Consider the following 22543-nt stretch of genomic DNA (forward strand, 5'->3'; position numbering starts at 1 on the left):
CTTCAACAGGATATTACATGTACAGGCTGTGTACAGTGCAGAGTACAAGGTTAGTAAGTAAGCTGTAACTGTTATAGCTAGGTAATGAATCCTGTGAGCCAGTGTCACATCGCTAACACTAAACAGTAAAGTCAGGTAAAATACTTGTAGTCAGCCACAAACATATTTTCCAATAAAGAGACCAGCTGCAAAAATTGTGATATTTACTCACCTGAGATTCCCTGTATTTTTCTTTCCTTTCCTCTCTATACCAAAAATTCACATTAAAGCTCTTTTCCAAAAATTATTTGATGTTTTTAACAGTGCAATGTTTGAAGTTCTCATTCAGAAATGAACTAAACTGCTGTCAGCTGCTGATGTGAAAGTTTGATTGAATTCTAGGGAGGTGAGGCTTTACCTAAATAGCTTTCCAAAACAGATATAAATAACTTAAGTAAACAAACGCAACTCCCCTTATGAACAACAGAGAGCATGTACGCTAGTGAGAAAAGTAATCAAATGTGTCAAGCAAAGAGAAAAATCATAAATAAACCAGAACAGTTTCAAGGAAAAAAAAAAAAGATAAAAGAAAAATATGTAGAAGCTGACACTGGGTTTATGTCTCTTAAACAGTAAATTAAAGGACTTTCAAAAGGTTTACATTTCTTCACACAGCATTTTAAAGTAACAAATGTAGGATTACAGGAAACATCTGATATTTGGGAAAAAGAAACAATACTTAGAATCATAGAATAATTCAGGTTGGAAGGGACCTCTGGAGGTCATCCAGTCCAAACTCCTGCTCAAAGCAGGGCAAACTTCAAAGTCAGATCCAACTTCGAAGTTAACTCAGATTGCTCAAGATAATATCCAGTTCAGTTTTGACTATCTCAAAGAATGGAGTTGCTCAGGGGACAAAATATTGCTGAGGACTACAATTCTGTTTACAGGAACTTTTTCAGATTTCCAAATGTATTTTTATTAGTAGGCAAAACAAAAGTAAAATCTTTCAAATGTTAGCAAAAATAGACTTTATGATTTTTAATTTGACAAGAAACAAATTAGCATCTTTCCAGCTTAGTGAGAAAAAAGTTCTGAAGATTTTCATCCCACATCTCTCTGAACTAAGTTGAGAAAGTCGTTCCGTCCCATTACAATCACCAAACTAAAAAGCCAGCTCTGCTCACTGCTTAATTACAAGTTCATTAAAACCAAAATATCTTAGCTAAATGTTTTTGTTACGGCAAAAGTGGTATTTGCCCAAATTTACAAAGTATTAACAGAGCTTAATATATGCCTGTGCTACCAAAGGAGAAGCAATCTCGTGCTAGGATTGTGGTTGCTCCACATCTCCTTCAGAAAACAAAACAAAACAATATGATCAACTGCTGACATGTTGCAAATCTGTCCTAAGAATATCTGATAATTATAACTTTTGTAGTGAAGGGTCAGTCAACATCATCTCCCATATTCAAACATTACCTTCAAGTCTTATATACGTGAGGAAGTGGTACAAGTGGACAGAGGGACAGAGCAATAAGGACAACACAGAGCTAGCATTTTTCTTAAGGTATTATGTGGACTGACTTTGAGCTATACCAGGACTAAGGTTTCTGTTGCATGAAAGTTGATGAAAGTAGTAATAGTGGAATCTTAGAAAATTATTTGAATTATAGGTAGTTGTCGCAAACGACATTTTATGAAAAACATTTTGAGAATGCTGATAGACCAAGAATAAAATAGATGCAGAAATAAAAACGAAATGGATGGAGAAAATGGAGAGAGGTATTCAAATTGTCCAGTTTCCTCTTTCTAACAATAAGACGCTTTGTGTGTCCAGTACTTTTGAAAATCCATCCTTTATTCAGGTGCCTGAATGGGAAATCTGACCTGTGTTGGGAATACTGAACTCTAGGAAACTTAGACAAAGTTTCTACGCCACTTTCTGTAACGTCTTGTTAGCACTTTTTGATTAATAAATTATGCTAAAGAGTCTACAAAATATCAAGATCTTAAATGACTACTATGTACTCATAACAGAATAACTCACAACAGAATAACACTTCACTACAATTTTAATATGCATATTTACAGAAGGTAACATGCATACTACCGAGCAAGCCCTTAGAAAGAGAACTCCAATACTTAGGCATAGATTCTCCAGGGAGGAGTTAAAGACTATCAGCTTCCCGCCTTTTCTCCCATGTCCACATAACCCCCCTCTCACACTGTCCTAGATGGTACTTCAGCAACTCAGCACTCCTCACTCTCCTCAGGTCCTCCAAGGGCAGGACGATACCCCCAACACCGGGAAGCTCAGCTTCTCCATTTACAGCACAGATGTATCTACCCCAAATGCATGTAATACACTTCTGTGAAACAGTTCCACAGGTCTTTATACTAATACATTCACGCAAAGTCTGTAAAAGCAAACAGTGATCCAGCTGAAGATAATGGTTCTTCAGAAGAATCCCACAGGGCAATGCATGTTCCAAGATTGTCTAAACCCTTCTTCTAGAGATATTAGTTGCTTTTTTCAATACAGGGTCACCTTTCCAGATATTCTCAGAAAATGAATCTGAACTATATACAAATAATACTGAAGCTCAGACTTAAAACCAACACAAACAAAAATGAAATGAAGACCTAGGAATGACATGATTTTCAGTGCACTGAACTAAGACCAGCAGAGCATTACTTTTAAGTAATATGGTCCACATACTTTCTGCAATCAGAATAAAAAACAAGGCTAACTGAGAATATGACAGGTGCCTTCTGATATCTTTCAAAATAATTTTAATCTGATGGAAGATCTTGCTATGTTCAGTAACATTAAGACAAATTTAATGAATTTTATCCTAAAACAATGTAGCTATTTATTTTCTATACCATCCATTAATATAAATTAAGTATTCAGCAATTAATGCTGTGAAAAATTTAAAAAGCCCCTAAAAATCAGATATTGCTACTGAAACGCAACAGCTTGGTTCAGCAAACAAGGAAGTGACATTTCCCTTCCATAAAATAACAAGTTTAGTACTATTAACCTGTGCTCCAAATAACTTTACGTGGACGGTTGCCATAGATGAACTAATTGGAAAAGAGCCAAATACCACTGTCCGTGAAAGCTAACAATGCCTGTTTTCAAATGCTCCGCTGCGTAGTAATTCAGGCTATTCCCTAAAGAATGACACACAATATAACGAAGCAAAGCGTCTCGGAGCATCTACATACCAAGGTGTTATTATTCAGATCCATCTTCCCAGCAAAAGGCCCCCATGTTGTTCCAACCGGAAGCTGCTGCCGGCTCTGAATCTTGCGCTCCCCGTCTTTCTGGACCACCTCCAACTCTCCTGCAAACAAAGAAAACAAGCAGTGTTGAGAGTACTTTCACTTGTGCCTTGACAACAACCACCTCTGCCTTTGTGTTGGCTTTCTACGCACAATGTTCTGAGGCCCATATAATGAGAATTAATTATGCTTGTCTGAAAAACAACTGATCTTGTCAACCTGTAAAAGAAAAACAAACCTTTTTCCCTTATAATTATATTCAAATTTGGTTTAGAAAGACCCGTTCCTTTCTTGTATCTTTTCACGCGCATTGGAGTTTGAAGGCATTTTTATTCACAATAGCGGTTTCTTAAAAGTTCCTAAGAAATGCTGAGGAGGGGGGAGATGATAGCTGAAAGGAGAGAGTGCAATAGCAGCCACACCTGGTGCATTAACCTCCTTGATGCATTTTGCTGTCACAAGACCACATTCTGAAGCGTTCAGCTACTAAAATTTTGGAGACATACTTTATAGCGATATAAATCCAAAACAACTCTACTGATTTTGAAGAAACTACTAAAAACATTTACTACAATTAAAAATACAAGGATTTTAAATGGAGTGAGGTTTTACAGGCAGTAACATTTCAGAATTAGACCCAAAATAATTCAAATTGTTAGCTTAAGGTTTTAACACAAAATATGTAAAAGCAATGGGGGGGAGGGTATAGTGCATTTTTCAAAGCAAATTTTATTTTTGAAAGTAAGGACTTCAGAACTAACCCTTAAAAGTGAAAATGTTACTTTAGCTCACTTCAACTTTTCTGGGGTTTTCCAGTGAAAAGAGAAAGAATAATATGCAATTGATCATTCCTGTAGAAGGAAAAATAAAATTCAGTCACCACCTTTCTCCCCAATATTTTTTTCATTTCAGAATAAAAAAAAAAAAACTCTGCACAACTCTTCTTTGAGAGCAGCCTCTTCAATAAGCCTATTTTTCTATGAACAAATGTTTCAGTTAAAAATGTAATAACAGTTGTGCTTAGATACACAATTTCTAACATTCCTTCCCAAAGCAATTCAAATAAATTATGGTTTCAAATTTTTAGGAGGAAAAAATGGGACAAGAGGAGACTGGTCTGTGCTTTTCTTGTTAGACATTTAACTGCATTTTTACATGCTGTTGCATTTCCAAGCTCTGGCCTTGAAGGAAGACTGAAAATTTGTTGCTGTTCTCACGAGCAGCAGAGCTCACCCCGACCTCGCTGCAGCCATGATTCCTCCCGACCCGCTTTCCCTGCATGCTAAAGCCCCTTCGTCCCTTTCCATACCAACCAGATGGAACAGTAATTCCTGCCTATTGCATCAGCACGTCCCTTCTCAACAACTCTACCCCAAATCAGGACAGTGCTTTTCCACAAACAGGGTGAAGTCCAACTGTGCAAGAAGTCATCTCGTCCCAGATTTAGAACTGGCAGTTGTTGTGAAATGAACCGGAGGAAGTGAGTAACTCCTCCTGGCTTGCAGGCAGTCTCCACAGACTTCCCCCAGCTAACCATTCCCATGGATGCCAGGATTTATGTTACAGCCAGGCTGCAAGGGTTTTCCTTGTCTGCAGGGGTTAATCATCTCAACCGTTTTCCAAAGAGAAGACTTGGCTCCAGCTTCCATTTTCAAGCACAGAAATCTAAATTTCACCTCTGAGTGTTGCAGATTACAAAACTACTCTACGTAAAATTGTGCATCAGATCCTTCCTGCAAACTGGAACAAATCTAGGAAATAGAGCTGTATCAGTTTACAAAAGCTTCTATGTATGCAGGTGAGTCCTCATCGTGACAGTGCTATGACATTTTAAAAGGCAGTATGTGAGCAGGAAAGCTTATGGATTAATTATATCTAATCTACACATGATATATATGCATCTAAACAGGGAAAAAAAAAAGCATTTTTTCCCTCTCACAGTCACGTTGTTACAAATTGTATTAACTTTAAAAAAATCTCTTTATATGTTAATTATGGAAGAGGGAAATCTTTCCGGTATTGCAAGGTAACATGTTGATACACTTAGGCATACTGCAGCATTTTCTCTCTACACAGAGATGAAAACTGTAGCATTTGCTTGCTTTTACACACTAAAAAACAGCCATGTCTATGGACATGTCACATTTAACTGATACCAGAGGAATCATGAGAATCTTTGAAAACCCTTTTAAAAAATAATTCAGCCTCCCTTTCTGCCACTGACATTTTTCATTTGAAAAGGGTTCAGACACAGTCAAACAGTGACTCCTTATCTGTACCTGTGGATTTACAAGCAAGCCTGTCTTTTAATGGATTAAGAACGACAAACTTAGGGCAGATCATCCAGTGATATGGAAAAACCTACCTAAGTTTTAAGGTACACATCATTACACTTTATATTTTAAATAAAATTAATAACATTAATCTTATACCTGGTAAGTAGTTCCGGTTTGAGGCAAACATAAAAACAAGCAATTATTTTCCAAAACTGTATTTTCTTCCCCCAGTTGATAATTACATAAGTTGTGGATTCTTTCTCTCTTTTATTCTCTATTGTTACAGTTCCAAGCTGTAGTTTGGCAATACATTTCAATATATACGAATACATTGAAATGTACTACAGATGGGGTAACATCATGCTGAATTGTACTGAAGCTGCTGTATTTTCCCCTCCACTCAGAACACCATGACAGAGTAGCAGACTGCAGACAGGGTTACAAAAGATTTTGCTCATAACCTTCCTGTTTCCCTGGATCACAGTCCTCCAAAAAAGATACATTTCTCTCTGGTCACCATGACCAGCAGCCATTTTAACGCTATAGGTGAACGTTAGAGTTGGGAAGGATAATCTGCTCTTATGTTTTGGCAAACACAGACATTTCGGCTACGCTTGTACAAGGTGCAGCACATTACAATTTGATCCTTGGGAAAGATTTTTTTCTTTCACTGAAAATCTTAGTTTGTTCAGGGGAAAAAATTAACACTAAGAGAGCTGTAAGTTAAAAAAACACTGCACATCAGGGTCTACAAGCATCTGCTAAGATTACTTTTTTTTCCCTACCAGAGCCTGCATCTTTTGTAAAATCCCTGTATACATTCCTTTGTCTGCCCTAAGCAGGAAAGCCAGGGGCTGGTACGAGGGTTTGTAGAAGAAAGATTACAAATGTCACTATTAAAAATCCTCTCCTGAATTCCCCTGACCCCGGAGTAAGGAGCCTGCAACTTTCCTGCATTCATTTACAACATTTCGCTCCTCTGAAATTTCCTATTCGGTGAATGGTATCGAAACTGCGGCAACAGACAGGCCCGGTCTCCCGCTGACGAGAACGGGGCTGTCCCCTGCTCACTGCCGGCTTCCCACAAGGATGCTGGTTTGAGTGGTGCCATACCTGCGGCCCCGAGCAACTTGTGACCTCAAGAGAGTTTGCTGGAAAAAAGAGAACCTCACCCCTGACTCTTAATTAAAAGAGTTTGAAAAATGTGTCAGCAAGACAAGATTTTCCCCTTCAGCCTCAGAAGAAGTTCCAATGTAAGTCAGAAGTGCTCTCTGCAGTTACTGTCCCCTGCACAACTGCTCAGCATCTTCACAGATTACATCAGGAAAAGGAAGAGGAGAGGAGATTTTATTGCCGTATCACCATTTGCAGTAAGAAGTATAAAGACTCAGCTGGTACTGACTATTCACAGGTGCCTGTCCATGGAGATCCCAACGAGCAGGGAGAAAAAGGAAAGAAAGGATGAAAAACTGCTGCAGCTTCCTTTAATCTGCGCTCCAGCCCAAAGAAAGCAGAATATTCTGTGCCAAACATTGTTAGGAGTTTCTAGTGATCAGCAAGTGCAACAGACCACCTCAGTACTGAACACTGAACATAACGTTCCTTCACGTAACAGCAAATTATAATATATAGAATTCACACACACCGCCCTCCCCCCGGGATTCATCATTCCTATGGCAAAGTCAAGAAGCAGTTGTATTTTGCTGTTTTCACCTAGACTTGTCACCTTGACTGAAAAGGACAGCCAGAAGCATAACAGACGCAGCACTAAGAAATATAAGTAGAGAGGAAGTGATGCCCTGCTTTTAGTTTTTGCGAGTTAGGTAAAAAAAAATACTTAGGAGACATTCCATTTAGTGATATTTACTTCCCTTTTCTACAGAGCAAGTATTTTTTTTCAGCTTGTTCTTCAGGAACTCACTTATTTCCAGCTTGCTGAGTAAGTTTATACAAAATATTTGAGACACATAGTATGGGCTAATCAATTTTGGTAAAAGATAATGCTGTTAGTGCTGTGGGCTGTTTCTCTTATCTTGTTGATGTAGCATACTTTTAAAGTCTGTGATTACTCAAAGACTTATGATAGCTGCACTGTAAAAGAAGCCCCAAGTCATGACTCACTAGTACAGCTACAAAACATCCCATGGCTTTTAAGATACTAGGCCACCTTGGTGGATACAAAACCAGAATGAAAGGACCCCATTTAGGATTCTTTTCTTACATATACATACTGTTTTAGGAATGCCACATAGGGCTTGCATGAAACAGAAGGTAGAGAGGTCAGTTTAGCTTTGTCTTCTTTTACATAAAATCAGAATCATTTAAAAAAACTCCACAAAACATGTAGTGTACACAGGAACCCAACAACGCTTTTGGCCCTTAATAGGATTTGACCACAGTTCGAATACCACAAGAATTCAACTAAAAATAGTATTTCTGAACAAAATAATACTGGCTTTCATTCCATTCTGGAATAAGAAACTAAGGAGCGTATATCCGAAGGTGAATGATGAACAGCATTTTGGGGAGAAAAAGTGAACTATTTTGTTCAGAAGTAAGTGTATCCAGATTTATAAGCGTTTAACTTTTCTAAGGAAGTCACTGATAGCTTTGGCAGTAGGGGTTTTTTTATCGGGAATAGCTTTCTAAGTGGAGTCAGTTAAAAAGAATGAGTAAGCTCTTCCTCTGCTATAATTAGAGATCGGTTATTTGACATCACGGGGCTCTACCAATTTCCACTAGCAAATGGATCCTTCTTTGCATATTTCCAGTGCATAGCCACCTGGCCCTCTAATGAATATTTTTGCATGGCAGAGAAATCGTGTATGATGTTGTTTCAAACAAGGACTGCTCTGAAGTCAGAGCGAGCAAGTTAAAAACACTCTCAGAAGTTCTTAATCGCTGCCCATCCCAGAGCCCAAGATCTGCCTGCTGTCCTGTATGCAGAGGAATAATCTGCAATTAATATTTGACTGGTGATTACCTCTATTATAACAAACTAATATGTGTACGTTTGCACACAGCAGTTCACTGATAGCAGAGAACTACCCCATTTCCATTTCTGTGATTCTTAACAAGGTAGCTCCAATATTAAATGCTCACACATTTGCTTGGCAGACATAAACTGCATTATTGAGATACCTCCTCTAAATTCTCCTCCCTCAATTTTCGAGTCTCTGAGACATAACACACACTAAACTACAGTTTTGAACATAAACTTGAAATACGACATTCTCTATTCAAGTACTCCAGTCAAACCCTGATAAATCAGGCTGGCCATGCAGTGATCTTATCCTTTCTGACTCTTTAATAAATCGAACCTTGTAAGTTCACGCTGTTGGAAGTTGTCACTAAATGAAATTGTGACCTTATCCGATGCGTGAACTTATCCTGCTGACAACTACATTTATTGTGTGGATAAGAATGGGGGGGGGGGGGAAAGACTTTTGATAATTGTGATCTTAGCCATATGCAACTCTAACAGATGGGATCTTTTTGATGTTCCATTAATGATTTGCCTATGATGAGCCTCTACTCAGGGAAGAAATAAATGTTCTTCATAGGTAAGTGGCAGGGGAACAGGTAAGCTGTATGAAAAGTGCACAAAGAGGTACTGGCTGACAGGAGTGAATCAGAAGCTATTAGCCTAACACAAAGAGCTTTGAATTAGCTTGTAATTGCACTGGAAAAGATAGCATAATGGAGGTAGCAAAACAGAAGCATTCCCTTTCCACAGGACTCATTCAATAGCCCAAAACTCTAAAACAAGTGACTGAATATGCTAAGCCATGGCACTTCGTGATGAATGAATACTGCATCCCCTTCCAGCACTGGATGGTTGCCACCGCTGTTGTGGAAGAACGTTGGGTAACAGGCAATTCGCACAGCTACATTATGAAAATGACCAACCATCTCACATCACCCTGTCTGTCTGTCAGGGATCTCATACATTGTATTACCTAATTTCTCACATCTCTCCACAACGGGTAGCACTGTACCCGTTCTGCAGTGCACTGATTCTGGAGTGAGGAGATCTGGGGTGTGTCAGGGTACAATCTGTTTTGCAGCACTGCAAGTCTGCTCTGGGATACAAGAACTGTAACTATCTTACTAGAAAGGCACACATACACAAGACAAGTTCACACTGGAGTCCAAACAGTAATGGACTAAATTTCAATCAATCTTCAAAAGAAATTTTACAATTTGCTTTGCAATGAAAATTGTATTCACAGGGGTCTTGGCAAAACCAGAGCTTATTTAGGTTGTCCAGAAGCAAAGGCAAAATTTAATTCTGCTGCCCCAAAGATGGCCACTGTTAGGATGAGAAGAACGGAAGGAGGAACAGACTTGGGACTGAAAGCTGAGAAAACAGCTCTGTGGAGTCACCCTGGAGGTAGAGTTGCGATTCTACTGCCACTGAGGGGGTGGAAGGTTTCTGAATGGAACAGCCTTCTTCCTTTCTCTGAAGTTTCTGCCACCCCCCAGCAACTCCTCCCCCTAACCCTGATCCTCCCTGGTCCCATCCCCCTCAAGGAGTAGGGTCAACCAGACCTCTTAGCACAATGGCCATGAGGTAAATATAGACACAAGGATAACCCACAGGTAGTTATTGCTCTAAGCTACTGCTCTTCTTTGCCCACGCTTAGAAGCAGGTCTAGATAGCAAACACAACGCAGGAGAAGCTGCCACATTGCCCCTTCATTCCTAACGAAACTGCCTAACAGTGCCCCATCTTGCCAATGCTCCCACAGGGCAGCTGTGCACTCTACATAAGGATGACAAATGAAAAGGCTTCTCCATTGTCTGTAACAAAAATCTTGCTGCTCCCTACCTTTCTTTAGAGCCCCGAAAGTCAGAAGCAGAGTGTCTTTATCTCTCCTACCTGCAGCTAGTACTGCAAATGGCAGAGAGTGCAGGTGCTATCTTTATCTGCAACAGCGCTGTCCTACAACAGACAATAAAGGGAAGGAAAGAATATTCTGAAAGTGAGGATAGGGAAAGACTAGGCAAAGATTTTCAGAAAAAAAGACTACAGAAGGAGGGGAGAAAAATAAATTTAAGAAACAAGGCAAGGAGGGAAGGAACCATTTGAAGACCCAGGATACAAAGACACAGCCTGGAAAAATGGGAATGCAGAAACCTTGCCAGAGTGAGAGGAGAAATATACATTTCCAAGCCTGAAACATAAGGACGGAAGTGCATGAATTCACATTTGGAAACAGAATGTAAACACTATTATCTTTTTTTAGCCAAGGGATGCATGTCGTTACAGTGCTTAATTCATAAACTAAACCACCAAAATAAAGTATACTTACTCTAATACCTCATTGCTTAGCTGAATCCTGGCTAAACTGAACACTTAAAGCATGTCTACACTGCACCCAGTGATGTGATTTCACCTGACATCTGGTCAAACCCATCCTGTACCTCCAAGCACCCAGATCACCATGTAGACTATAAAACTTCTCTGAGAGAAAGTGTCATCATTGGTTATTTAGTTTACACTAGGCTCCGGCTATGACCACCACACTGACATAGTGCTCCAGCCTGGATGATGTGACCTTAGGTCTAAGTACATAAGCTGCTGCAGATTCCCAACTGCAATGCAGAGCTAACTTCAGTGATGTGAAGGTGCACTATGTCTCACAACACAAGCACAGTTTTCGGAGACCATAGTTTCAAAAGAAGTGTATGCACTGACACTTCAAAAATTCAAATTTGTGCTCTATTTGTAAAGTCTTCATTTGCTTCTAAAAAATGAATACAAAGGAAAAAAAAATTACATTCCTATAGTGCCTCACACTCCTGTAATCTACAGAATTTAGTAGGAACACAAGATCCCATCCCAGGTTAGAAAAGGATAGACCTACAGCAGTGAACACATCTGCCTCAATTTGAAATGACAATGCAACTTCTAAATTTGTGGGGGCTGGGAGGGAAGGCGATTAATTAAATAAATGTTAAATAGCACATAAATTGAGTAACTACTAAAGATACAGCTCATGGAAAACCACATAATTGTCCATCAAGTATACCATCAAAATAATTTTTAAGGCTTAAGCTGAACTATTACAAAAAGTACTGTTTTTTCTTGGAAGTCAGAAAGGAAGGAGTACCTAATGAATACTGCTGCTAGAGTTTGATTAGCTTTTTAGTAGAACAGGCTCTTATACAGCTGTATAGACTTTTCCTTTACTTGGACTGCTTTCCTGAACTTACAGAACCTGCTCAAAGAAAAAAATGAGAGAGACAGAAGTAGAAAACAGAAGTAGAGACAGAAAGAAAAAGATATTAACTCAAGATATGCTAAGAAATACCAAAGATACCAATACTTGCTTCAAAGTCAAGTTCCATATAATATGAAAAATACTCTGTTCATATCAGCATCTAGTCTACGGACAGAGGCAAAATAAACCCAACCGTCATGGCAAAATCCTGATCCTGTGATGAAATTAGAAAAACTACCTTTAGTTTTCAGTCTCCGCACTACAAGAGAAGCAATTTACACCTCTGTTTTCAATGCCTAAATCTCATAAAAGAAGAAAAAAAATATTATTTTTGTCCTTCTCAATAATTTTCCATCTTCACATTTGGATGCACAGTTCAAGAGGTTTGTTACTCCCTGTATGTGTTGAGATAAAACTGGAGTATAAATATTTGCAAAAATACAGAAAAAAAATCCCAAAAGGCAACCAGTGCAGCTGAAGAGCCCTCCCTGCAGTTTTCTGTGAGAGGAATACCATAAACTCCATTCTCACATGGACGCTCCATACTGGCAAAAATTATTCCCAATTATATTATAACACTGTGCAGACTCAGCGGGTTGAGTAGGTACTTTATCCCAGCTACATGCAGCTTGCACAGCTTTGCTCCCTCTCTCTCCATCACAAGTACACACGATACAGAAATGCCAGACTTGGCAAGAGCAGGCTGATGATATTACTGGAGAGGGTTTTCTTGATAAGATCATCATCTCTTTCTGGACTCTTGGGTATACTCCCTTCCTCAGCAGAGGAACAGTCGCCCCTGATAAATGCCCCTTTGTGTGCAGATTCTCCCCCAATATATGTGAAGACATTTCAGTCCTGAATCTGTTTTTTCGTTGCTTCATATAGCTCAAATACAGTTAGAGGTATATGGTGCATTGTATGTAAAGCAACAGAAAGTGGACACAATTGAAAATACAGTTTATGTAACTCAGACTGAAGCTTTTTCTAAGATAGATGCTATTCTGTGGGGAAAAAGTAAAACATTTCACCATTAACTACACCAATCTTTCCCTAGTACTTTTTGGAATCCTTTTAGCTGAAAAATGCTAACATTTTCTGTTTTACAATATTATTTGCATAAATATATACAATAAATAAAATAATTAACAGACATTTCTATGTTTACCCAATATTGTTGGATTTCTTTTTTTACTTGGAAAAAGTGAAAAATACCAAGGTAGCCTGTGTTGTTTGTGAATGCAGAAAGCTACTGAAGTTAACTTAATATGAAGACTGCTGTATTAATATTGACGTCATGAAATGTATTAAATGAACAAAAATGTTTTGGAAAGTATTCTTTTTAACTCTAGAAGCTAGAGCAGTGAGATCATCTGTGACTGTATCTGTGGTGTCCTCTCAGTTTACAGTACTTATGCTTAGAGATAGAAGGATCTATTTTCATCTCTTATTTGTGTAACAGCAGATGAAGATACTTGCTTTCTATCAGATATGCATGCTCAGAGCTATGAAACCACTGCTTAGATGCCCATTTCTAGCTCAGAGTATGTGAGCCAAACTGCCCAAATGTCTTGCAAAAGAAGGAGATGCTTTAACACGACTTCCCTATTTCCTTTCAATGTTCGCAACAAATTTCTGAAAGAAGGAGAGTACCAAGCAAAAAACAAAAATCTCAACAAAGACTCAAATCTATCAGTATTTAGTGTGACCATCCAAAAGTTACTGTTGAGATTAGGAAGGCAAGAGGGGGACTGGGACAAAGGGAGATTGAATGCCGTGCTCCACTGCATGCATGCAATATATAGTTCCATCCGTTACAGTTATAATTTATACGAAAAGTAACATTATTATAAATAGAGATAAATGTAGTATAAGTAAAATGTACAATATCAAGATTCAAATTCATCATTTCTTTGCACTTGCTGGGGATGGCCATGCATAACAGACACATGGATCTGCACTGCTCCAGCACTCACGAGTTACGTGCTTATCTACATCTTCCATGATCAGGTACCAGCAATGACCAACACAGCTTTTTAACACTGTTGCCAGACAGGAATTGACTGCTGGTTTTGGAGATGGACCAGAGAGTACCCTCACTAGCCCCTTCAGTGCCTCAGTCTGGACTATCACACTGCTTTGACATGCAGCCATGTCTTAGCATAGCCGAGACTTTGAAGCCGATATAAAGTGTGATGCGCATTTATAAGGCAGACCTGTAACTCTGAGTGAAATAAACCCTTGAACGGAGATTGATAACGAGTCCTGTGCAGTACCTAAATCCTACTCTGAGGCTTACATAAGACTTAAGTAGAATACTGGTCTTGCAGCACCCTTCTGTACAGGAATGATCTTGACCTTCATATGAGTAAGCCCCACCGGTGTCATGTGTGTAAAGCATATCCCAAATTGTTTTGCCTTACCGCCTTCCCCTTTATGAGCGCAGGCTTTGAACACCCCATTGCTGCTTGGACAGACGCAGCGAGCCCAAGGAACAGCCACGGCTGGCACATGGGGCCTGTCTGCAGCAGGAAGACGTAGACTGCTTTTCTCCTGGGGAATGACCTCCCAAGACTGACTCTTCACAGCCTAGTCTTGACCTCTGTCTGAGAACAAATCCACATCTTCTATGGCCTTAATGGAAATTTCAGCCTAAATAGGAAGCTCAGGGTCTCAGAGGGAGTCAGTGCTGGCAACACGAGCCCTAACTTTCTCTAACAGTTGCAATCACTGCTTCTGAAAACTTCACACCATACATACGAGAAACTTATTATTTTGAAGAAGTAGGAACGTATTTCTGGCAAGGCGCAGCCATTAAACAGGCAGTGTCAACAGAGATCAAAAGAATTATAATTCAGAATATATCTGGGCTACAGAATTATTTTGTCTTTGAAGCATTAAAACTGCCCCTATACTATGACGTTTAAAAAATACTAATGTCAATTTATAACAGCTTCTTATTATCCTGCAATGGTGATGTACTGTAAGACTATAAGAAGTATAGCCTGTTATTGAGTATTCAGTATATAGAATTAAAACAGTTAAGTACATAGGAAATGATCATATTGAAAAGCCTGCAGTTTGATATCTTCATTCTCCTGCTAATAAAATTGACAGTTTGCATAAAAACTCCCCTAAAAATACCTGTTCCTTCTCTTCCTCCCCAATAAAAAAAATCACATGCATCAATGCAAAGAGAAAATTTCTATTTTAGCCATGACCAGTATTTTGATGTACATAGAAACTTTTCAACTTAACAATTCCTTTCTGATAGGCACGGACAATTTGCTGTACAAGGAGTCTTGGAGAAGGGCAGTTTCATTCTACCATTTTTTTTTCCCATATGTTTTCATCTCAGTTAACAAAGTACATTAACAAGGTATATAATGCATTAACTTAAAAGGATAAAAAAATGTAGACAAACAAATCCTACTTTTACATGCCCAGTGGTGTAGTTAGCGGTTTCAAAATCAAGCCTTCCAACATGAGAAAAAGCTTGAACCTCCATGCAGCCCCCTTGAGCCTTGAACCACTCTTTTCCGGGACCTCAGCATAAAAGCCAGCTTTCTATCCCATCTCCTGTCCCCTGGACACTGCTTCCTTGTCCAGTTCATCTGCCTCTCCCTACTGCCTTATTGCCTTCTGTGCCGTCACTGTTCCTCCTCAATGACAAGTATTGGGTCACACCCAAGTTCCCCGTGAGTGCCTCCAACAATGTCCAGAAGCAAACGTCAGAAAAACAAGAGGAGTAAGGCACATATGCTTTCCTTCACACAACTGGTTTCTAGCTTTCTGTCTTCTCCTGTTGATCACAGACCATCTGCCAGCCAAGCCTTATCTGCCCCTTCAAATTCCCAAGAGCTGTTTTCTACCCTCATCATATGCAATTCAGAAGCTGACAGTCTTTTCACTGACATCTATATCTTGTCTCAGTCATCAGATACTGCCCTGAGTCTAAACTTTTCTATTCTCTTGACTCATCACAGAAGCACAACACTCCAAAGAAGATTAATTTATTCTACCAAAAAAATGTTTATGACTCAGTATGGACATCCCCAACATACTGGGCAGACTTAGCAATAGTTGTGTTACTAGCATCTTTCTTACTGCATATGCTTATTACTGCTATTTCTCCTCCCTGCACCTCTGTAAACTCTATGCTTTACACAGTCAAGAGATGATACAAAGGATCTTATTTTCCAGTCCACAAACAGAACCTCCTCAATGACCAGCCGCTAACTTCACAGCACCAGCAGTCAGGAGAGCTACTAACTGAATGATTTCTACAACAGCACCAGTAGCCAGGTATGAAAGTAGATGTCCATGAGGAGAATCTTACAGCATGCCAAAGCTAAGTGATGAAGAACAGCCAGGGAGCGGTTCTCATCTGGAAATTAAAAGTCCAAACTTTTTATCATGAGTAGAAGTTTAATAAAATGTAGGAAAATGTTTATTTTTGCTTTTAATTAGCTGCCCTTGTTCAAATAAATGCACAATTCTCTCTTCTCAAACATTTTTTTCAGACAGATACCAGCTTTGAAGCCTCTACTCAAACCCAGTGAAGAGATTCCTAAATTATCTCCAAGTAATGCTAGCAAGCCTTGTGGTACTGCCCCTGAATTAGGCTGCAACCTCCAAGAAGGCAGGGACCGTATTTCATCTATTCCTAGAAGTACCAAGAACACTGTCTGGATTAGACAAATAACAAAAAAATTGAAATAAACTAAGGATACATCCTAACAGAAAGATTAAATTAAGACTGAATTGTGAACAATTCAGGTTCCCAGGAAAGATCAAGTGTTCTCTGGGTGATTTCAGAGGAGATTTGTGGAATCTGATGGTGCAGATTTGTGTCTCAGTGGATCTGATACTGTACTTCACTATTATAAAGCAGAAACTTGTAAGCGTACAGACTAAGAGCAATATGGCCTTTCAAATTACAGTAGAAGCATTAAGCTCATAATGAAATAACAGGAAATTCCATGTTCATAAACTTCATACTGACTTAAAGTGAACAAAGAAGAAAGTATTAATAATGCTTGGAGAAAAATGTCGTATTATACTACATGCAAGTTTTATATTTTTTCACACTTTTTGTAAGCAAGTATAAATATGCTAGTACTCTAAATCAATATGATAATTTCATAGAAAAAATAAGTCTCATCTATGGCTGGGTTGTACCACTAGCACCTTAACTTACACATATGTGAGAACAGATGTATAAACAAACATACACAGCTTACAAAGTCTTCCACTGTGCCAAATATGGCCACAGTATGTTTAAGAACTTTCTATACGCTTATACTTTCTTCTCCTTTTGGCAACAAATAAAAAATACTGGAAATTTGTTTCTAAAATGAGAGACAGACAGATATTCAAAAGGCAGTAGCAAAGAAACTCCTATAAACAGGTAACTCAAACCTTTGCTAGCTCCCATGCAGTACTTTCTCACGCATATCACAATAAACAGTTCCAAGAAACTATCAAATAAATCATATGCATTTTAGAGAAGACCAGTCTTGCAGCAAACGTTTTAGTCATAATCTTGAAAGATCTGGGCTTGGTGAATTGGATCTAAACCTAGCTCCTACGGGACCTCCAAAATCACTCATAATCTCTCTGTAACTCTTCCTTTCTCTCACGTTTTATTGACCTGTCTTTTTAGATGGCAAGCAATCCAGAGTGGGGACTGTAATTGTGTTTGCATGTATAGATATACATATAAAAATGTAAAACAGATACATAGATATACATTATAGATAGACAGATACGTATGTATACACACACATTTTTATTTATCTATAAAGTATAGTATCTAGGACAAAAGGAACTCTGTGTCAGTAGAAACCAACAGCTTCTAGGTGATACTGTAATACACACAGCAAAAAATAATATATCTTGGCATTCTGATAGGGATGCCCTTTTCAAATATGCCGCAGCTCCTTTGTCTCTGGCAAGTAGGCTTGCAAGGGGTTTTGATTATGTTTCTGATATATACTCTGTATCATTTTTTAGAATAGTTAAACAAAGCTCAGTCCCCATATCCTTTGAATAAAGTGAAAAGACAGCCAGAGAGAGAGAGACAGAGGACTGCTTCCATATATATAGTATTTGAAGTTTGAGGTCATTGGTTTCATTTAATTTTGGAATTTATCTGAATTCAACCATTGCATATTTTTACTCTTGAAATAATTATGATCGACAATTTTATGTAGGTAGAAAAATATTTGTTTACTTACTGCTTTTTATTTCTTAGATACATGCACAGAATAGCAACCCTTTGAAATACTGAGTTCAATTGTTCCAAAATATTACATGTAACAAAAGAAAGCAAACCATTCACTCCACAACACCCTTCTTACCTGCCACTGAAGCATATAGAGATCTCCTTTTCTAATTTATTGTCATTTTGCTAGAAATATTTAGACCAATTAAAATTATTTCAATTTGAGTGGCAGCCCACTCTTCAGTGTCATTCCAGGACAAACGTGTCACCTATTTTTACATTCTTCTTTGATCCCAAGAGTTTTACAATCATGCATCATTCTTTGACTTTTTTCACAATCATCCATTTAGACACCTCCTGACAACTAAACATTAGCAGTGCATGCAATAAAATTACTGTTGTTCCTCCCTGTCATGAACAAATGTAATAAAACCTCTAACAGCAAATCAATGTCTACACTTTGTAACGAGTATAATTATGGTAGGAAGAGGCACGCAAATCAGTATGAAGATTGTGAGTAGAAGCTTTAGGTTTGTCAGTCATTTCTAGTAGCTGTTTACATTTTGCACATTCACAGAACGCTTGGAAGAACAAAATAGTTCTGTTTGAAACCTACAACACAGATCACACAATTACCATATCAACAATATACTTCTGTATCCACAAAGCTTTAAGTATTCTCATGGAGAAACAGAGGCATCACATCTCACCTGTCCTACGCCACGAGAGCTTGGTATAAATAGTGTAGAATTTAAAAGCACTATACAATAAAGATACCAGTGTCTGACAAAATCATTATTTCACCGAGAGGTATGATACTTCCCTCCGAAAGGCAATAAAAAGTAAATTCCACGCTGCACTGTACATAAAGAACAGTTAAAATGAAAAATTTGTTGTGTGACATCCCACGTTGTTAACAATATAGGCAGATCAAGATAAGTGGGTGGATTTGGATCATCATCGGAAGACACAAGGCCGTATTTGCCAGTCTATTATGTCATGTTTCTTGAATTCATGAACCCAAGAGTGCAATAACTTTTTGTGACATGATGGAGAAGTTACATTTTATACATGCTCTAAATACACAGGCAAGATAAATGAATTAAAACTAGCAATCATATTGTTTTTCTAAAATGTTATTGAGCAATATAGCATATGGATAGTTCTGAAGTCTAAAGCATACAAACCATTCAGAAAATAGCAATGGAAAGCAAGTTGTGATTGCCAGATGATTTATGTTAAATTAGCCCCTACCTTTGAAAACCAAAACATAGGAGAATATGAGTAAGAAAATAATGTTACAGAGGTTCTTCATTTAAGTTAAAAGAGAGCACACACCAAAAACACATACACTATGTCTGGAGTTGATGATTGACTCAAAATGTTGTCCTCTTCCAAAAATGGCTTGTCCCGTTTGGAAGGGCTGTATCATTTTAGAAGCAATGGTTATTCACATTTCCCTTCAGTCATTTCTATTCAAAACAGAGTAGATGATTTAAAAAAAAAATTTGTGCAAAGGATAATTTTAAGAGAAAATGGTGGTAAAGTTGTTAGAAAATGCCACAGTTCTATCCAAAATTTTAAACTTTTATTATTTGACCAATTACTAGTTGCTTAGATGTAACTGCATTTATCTTCAGTCACTAAAAATGTATACAATTTTGTGCTTTCAAATCTATGCTTTAACAATATGCTAATTATACAGTTCAGATGATCTGGAAAGAAATCCATTTTGCACTGATGATATAAGGGAGTGACAGTACAATTTACATTAAGAAATGTTTTCTCATTTTTCTCAAAAATTGGTTTGCACTCAGCCGGAGAAATCTAAATTCGACCAACAGGCATCCCTCCCTGCTTCTCCATGGTTACAAAATAACATGACAATCTGAATGACGAACAAGATGCACATAAGAATGGGTTACAAAAACTCCTCTGGACACAGGTAGACAGGCAGTCAATGCTTTCTTTTGTAATTTGATTAAACGGATGATTGTTGTATAGAACAATATTGAAATGCTAGTAGCAGACAATTCTCAGTGACATTATTTCAAACATTCTGGATTAGCTACTTCAAATTGTCTAAATTAGCCTCCAGGCACATTCCTGAATTTAAGGGAAGACTTCTAACTGGAGAGGCTAATATAAAGGTTCCCCTTTTGCTTATGGCTTTGTTCACATACCTTTCTTTACCCCAGGTTTAACAATACTGTACCACAGTGTGCTTTTGGCACACGTTTTCCTGCCACATTAATACCAACCTGTATAGACAGAGCTTGAAAGAGAGTGATTGGTTCACTGTGATTTTCCTTTTAGTGTTCAAGGGATACAGACTGCATCGACTGGGAGATGGCACAGTGAGAATCCCGCTTCCTGGCATAATGTTCTTCATCAGCTACAGACATCTAAGCACGTGAAATTTGAGGGCTAAAAACAGTCTTGATTTATTCATTTGATTCAGAGCTATCTTGCCAGATATATTATGAAAAAAACCATACCCATAACTTATCCTCAGACTGGTATGTTTCATTACTTTGTGGATTCGTGGGGGAACACAGAAAATGTTTCCCAAGTTTTTGGGAGCATGTAGCTTTGCACATACAGCCACACCACTGTGGGAATGTAGTCACAGTCATTTGATGTAATATTAAACCTGTACCTACGCATAGCAAAGATAAACTTAACACATTGTAATGATGTGCCACAGGTAAGACTGATTAGTATTTTGTTAGGTACACAGCCTAAAATAGTCTGGCATCCAGAAGTGCAAATGCAGAGTTTTTCAAGATTATCAACAACAGTGGACAGAACAACGGAAAGAAGATCTACAAGGATGGGTAATTCGAGTAAATGATTACAGACTATCAGACCAACCACTTTTGCAATTTTATTTAATACAGGATGTTTATTTAAATAATTTAAAGTCAAACTATTAAATACTTCCATCAGACAAAACTTGGCATTTTGGAAAGAACATTTTGCATATGAGAACACCACCTTCAGGTAACCATTTCCTATTTTCTGTTTGTATTATAAACGTATTTCTCACAGGGAGGAATATAACTTGAACATCAAATTAAAACCAGCATTATTAGGAGACTTAACAAGAAGTGCGAAGACACAAGCATGAAAGCCTGAGGATAAAAAAAAATCCATCATAATATAATTCCACAAAATAAAGATGCTGTTAATCTGAAACCTATGAAAATTAATATCAAAATTTTAATTGACCTCAGCAGGTTTCAGGTAGGCCCTGTATGTTCAATATGATGGTTCAGTGTAATTTTGCAGTGTTCCCACAGAATGCTCACCCCATCACCACTTCACCTTCTCTCAGTATGTTTTCGATTTCCACTGAAACTGATGTGTCTGAAATTACTCTCTGCAGTTACTTCCTTCTTTGCACAAACATGTTTTCAAACGCATTTTTGAATATGCAAGAGTATATTTTTACAGTTACTGTTCTTCCTTTAAAAAAAGAAAGCCATGATGAATGCAAAACTTGGCAGTGATTTTCTCTGGAATATTTTAGGGTGATAAATTGTGGACTCTGAAAAAAAAAAATACATAGAGGAAATCAATGGTGATTTCCAGCACACACATAACATTCACTACACCAGAACATTTCAACCCTTACAATAAGAACCACTCACACAGCATGCCAGTGGGATGGAAGAGGTAGAGGACATCAGTGGGTCTGTTTGAAGTTCACTTTCAACTGAGAGGTTTGTTCTGGAAGTGAGGGCATACTAAAAAAAAAATGCTCAAAACGATATTTTGATTTTCAGATCACTGGAATGACTTCATAACTACAAAATATTTGTCCAAATTAGGATTCCATTGTAGCCTTTTTTATCAGAATTTTCTGGAGGAAAGTGTTTGTGTTTTATGTGCAGAAAAAGTGTTTTTTTTTTTTCTCTCCAGGAGTTGGGGATGCTAACAGCTTAACAGCTACTGACAGCTTAACGGCTCTTTCATTCTCGCTCCATTCCACTAAACCTGAAAGCCACCCTCTAGTAACAGTGAATTTGATCAGTATTTCAACCTAAACACTTCACTGTTTCAGGGTTCATAGGCAGAAAAACAGTATGATAAATTAGACTCAGTATATCACGTCTCTGTTCACTTTTCTGGCACTATCTGCTTGAAGCTAAGAGAAGTCATAATCTGCCAGTTGCTGTATCATAGTCCTCTTAATGATACAAAAGCATGTACAATGAACAAGCTGAGGATATCTCTTCACAAGTTGTCCTTGTCCCCTTGTTCCACTTTTTCTTTTGTTTTTGTTTTTACAGGAGAGAATCGTAAAATGTTTGCAGAAGTTGAAGAGATAATTAAAAAAAAATCTCTCTCTATAATGGAGAGCAATGTAAAGGCGTTAGGAATTCTAGAGACAGCACAAACATTTGAAGTGCCCCTGTTACAGCCATGGTCTTGTGATTCAGGCATTCGACATCACATACCTGAAAATCTTCAGCGCCTGCTTTTGCAGCTTTGACTTTTCTCTTGCACTAGGTCTGTGAAACAGAACAAGGGAAAAAGAT

General features: G+C 38.1%; 1 protein-coding gene across 2 annotated transcripts in view; it reads right to left on the reverse strand.

Moving 5' to 3' along the window:
* Window positions 1-22543, reverse strand: part of ZFPM2 (zinc finger protein, FOG family member 2) — a 323396-nt gene that overhangs the window by 156179 nt on the left and 144674 nt on the right. For both annotated transcript variants that reach the window (XM_075141292.1, XM_075141291.1), the window contains one exon: window positions 3214-3332. In XM_075141292.1, coding sequence (XP_074997393.1) covers window positions 3214-3332 — 119 coding nt within the window. The remainder of the gene's footprint in view (window positions 1-3213; window positions 3333-22543) is intronic.

Source organism: Calonectris borealis, chromosome 2 (assembly GCF_964195595.1).
Source record: "Calonectris borealis chromosome 2, bCalBor7.hap1.2, whole genome shotgun sequence".
NCBI classification, from domain to species: domain Eukaryota; kingdom Metazoa; phylum Chordata; class Aves; order Procellariiformes; family Procellariidae; genus Calonectris; species Calonectris borealis.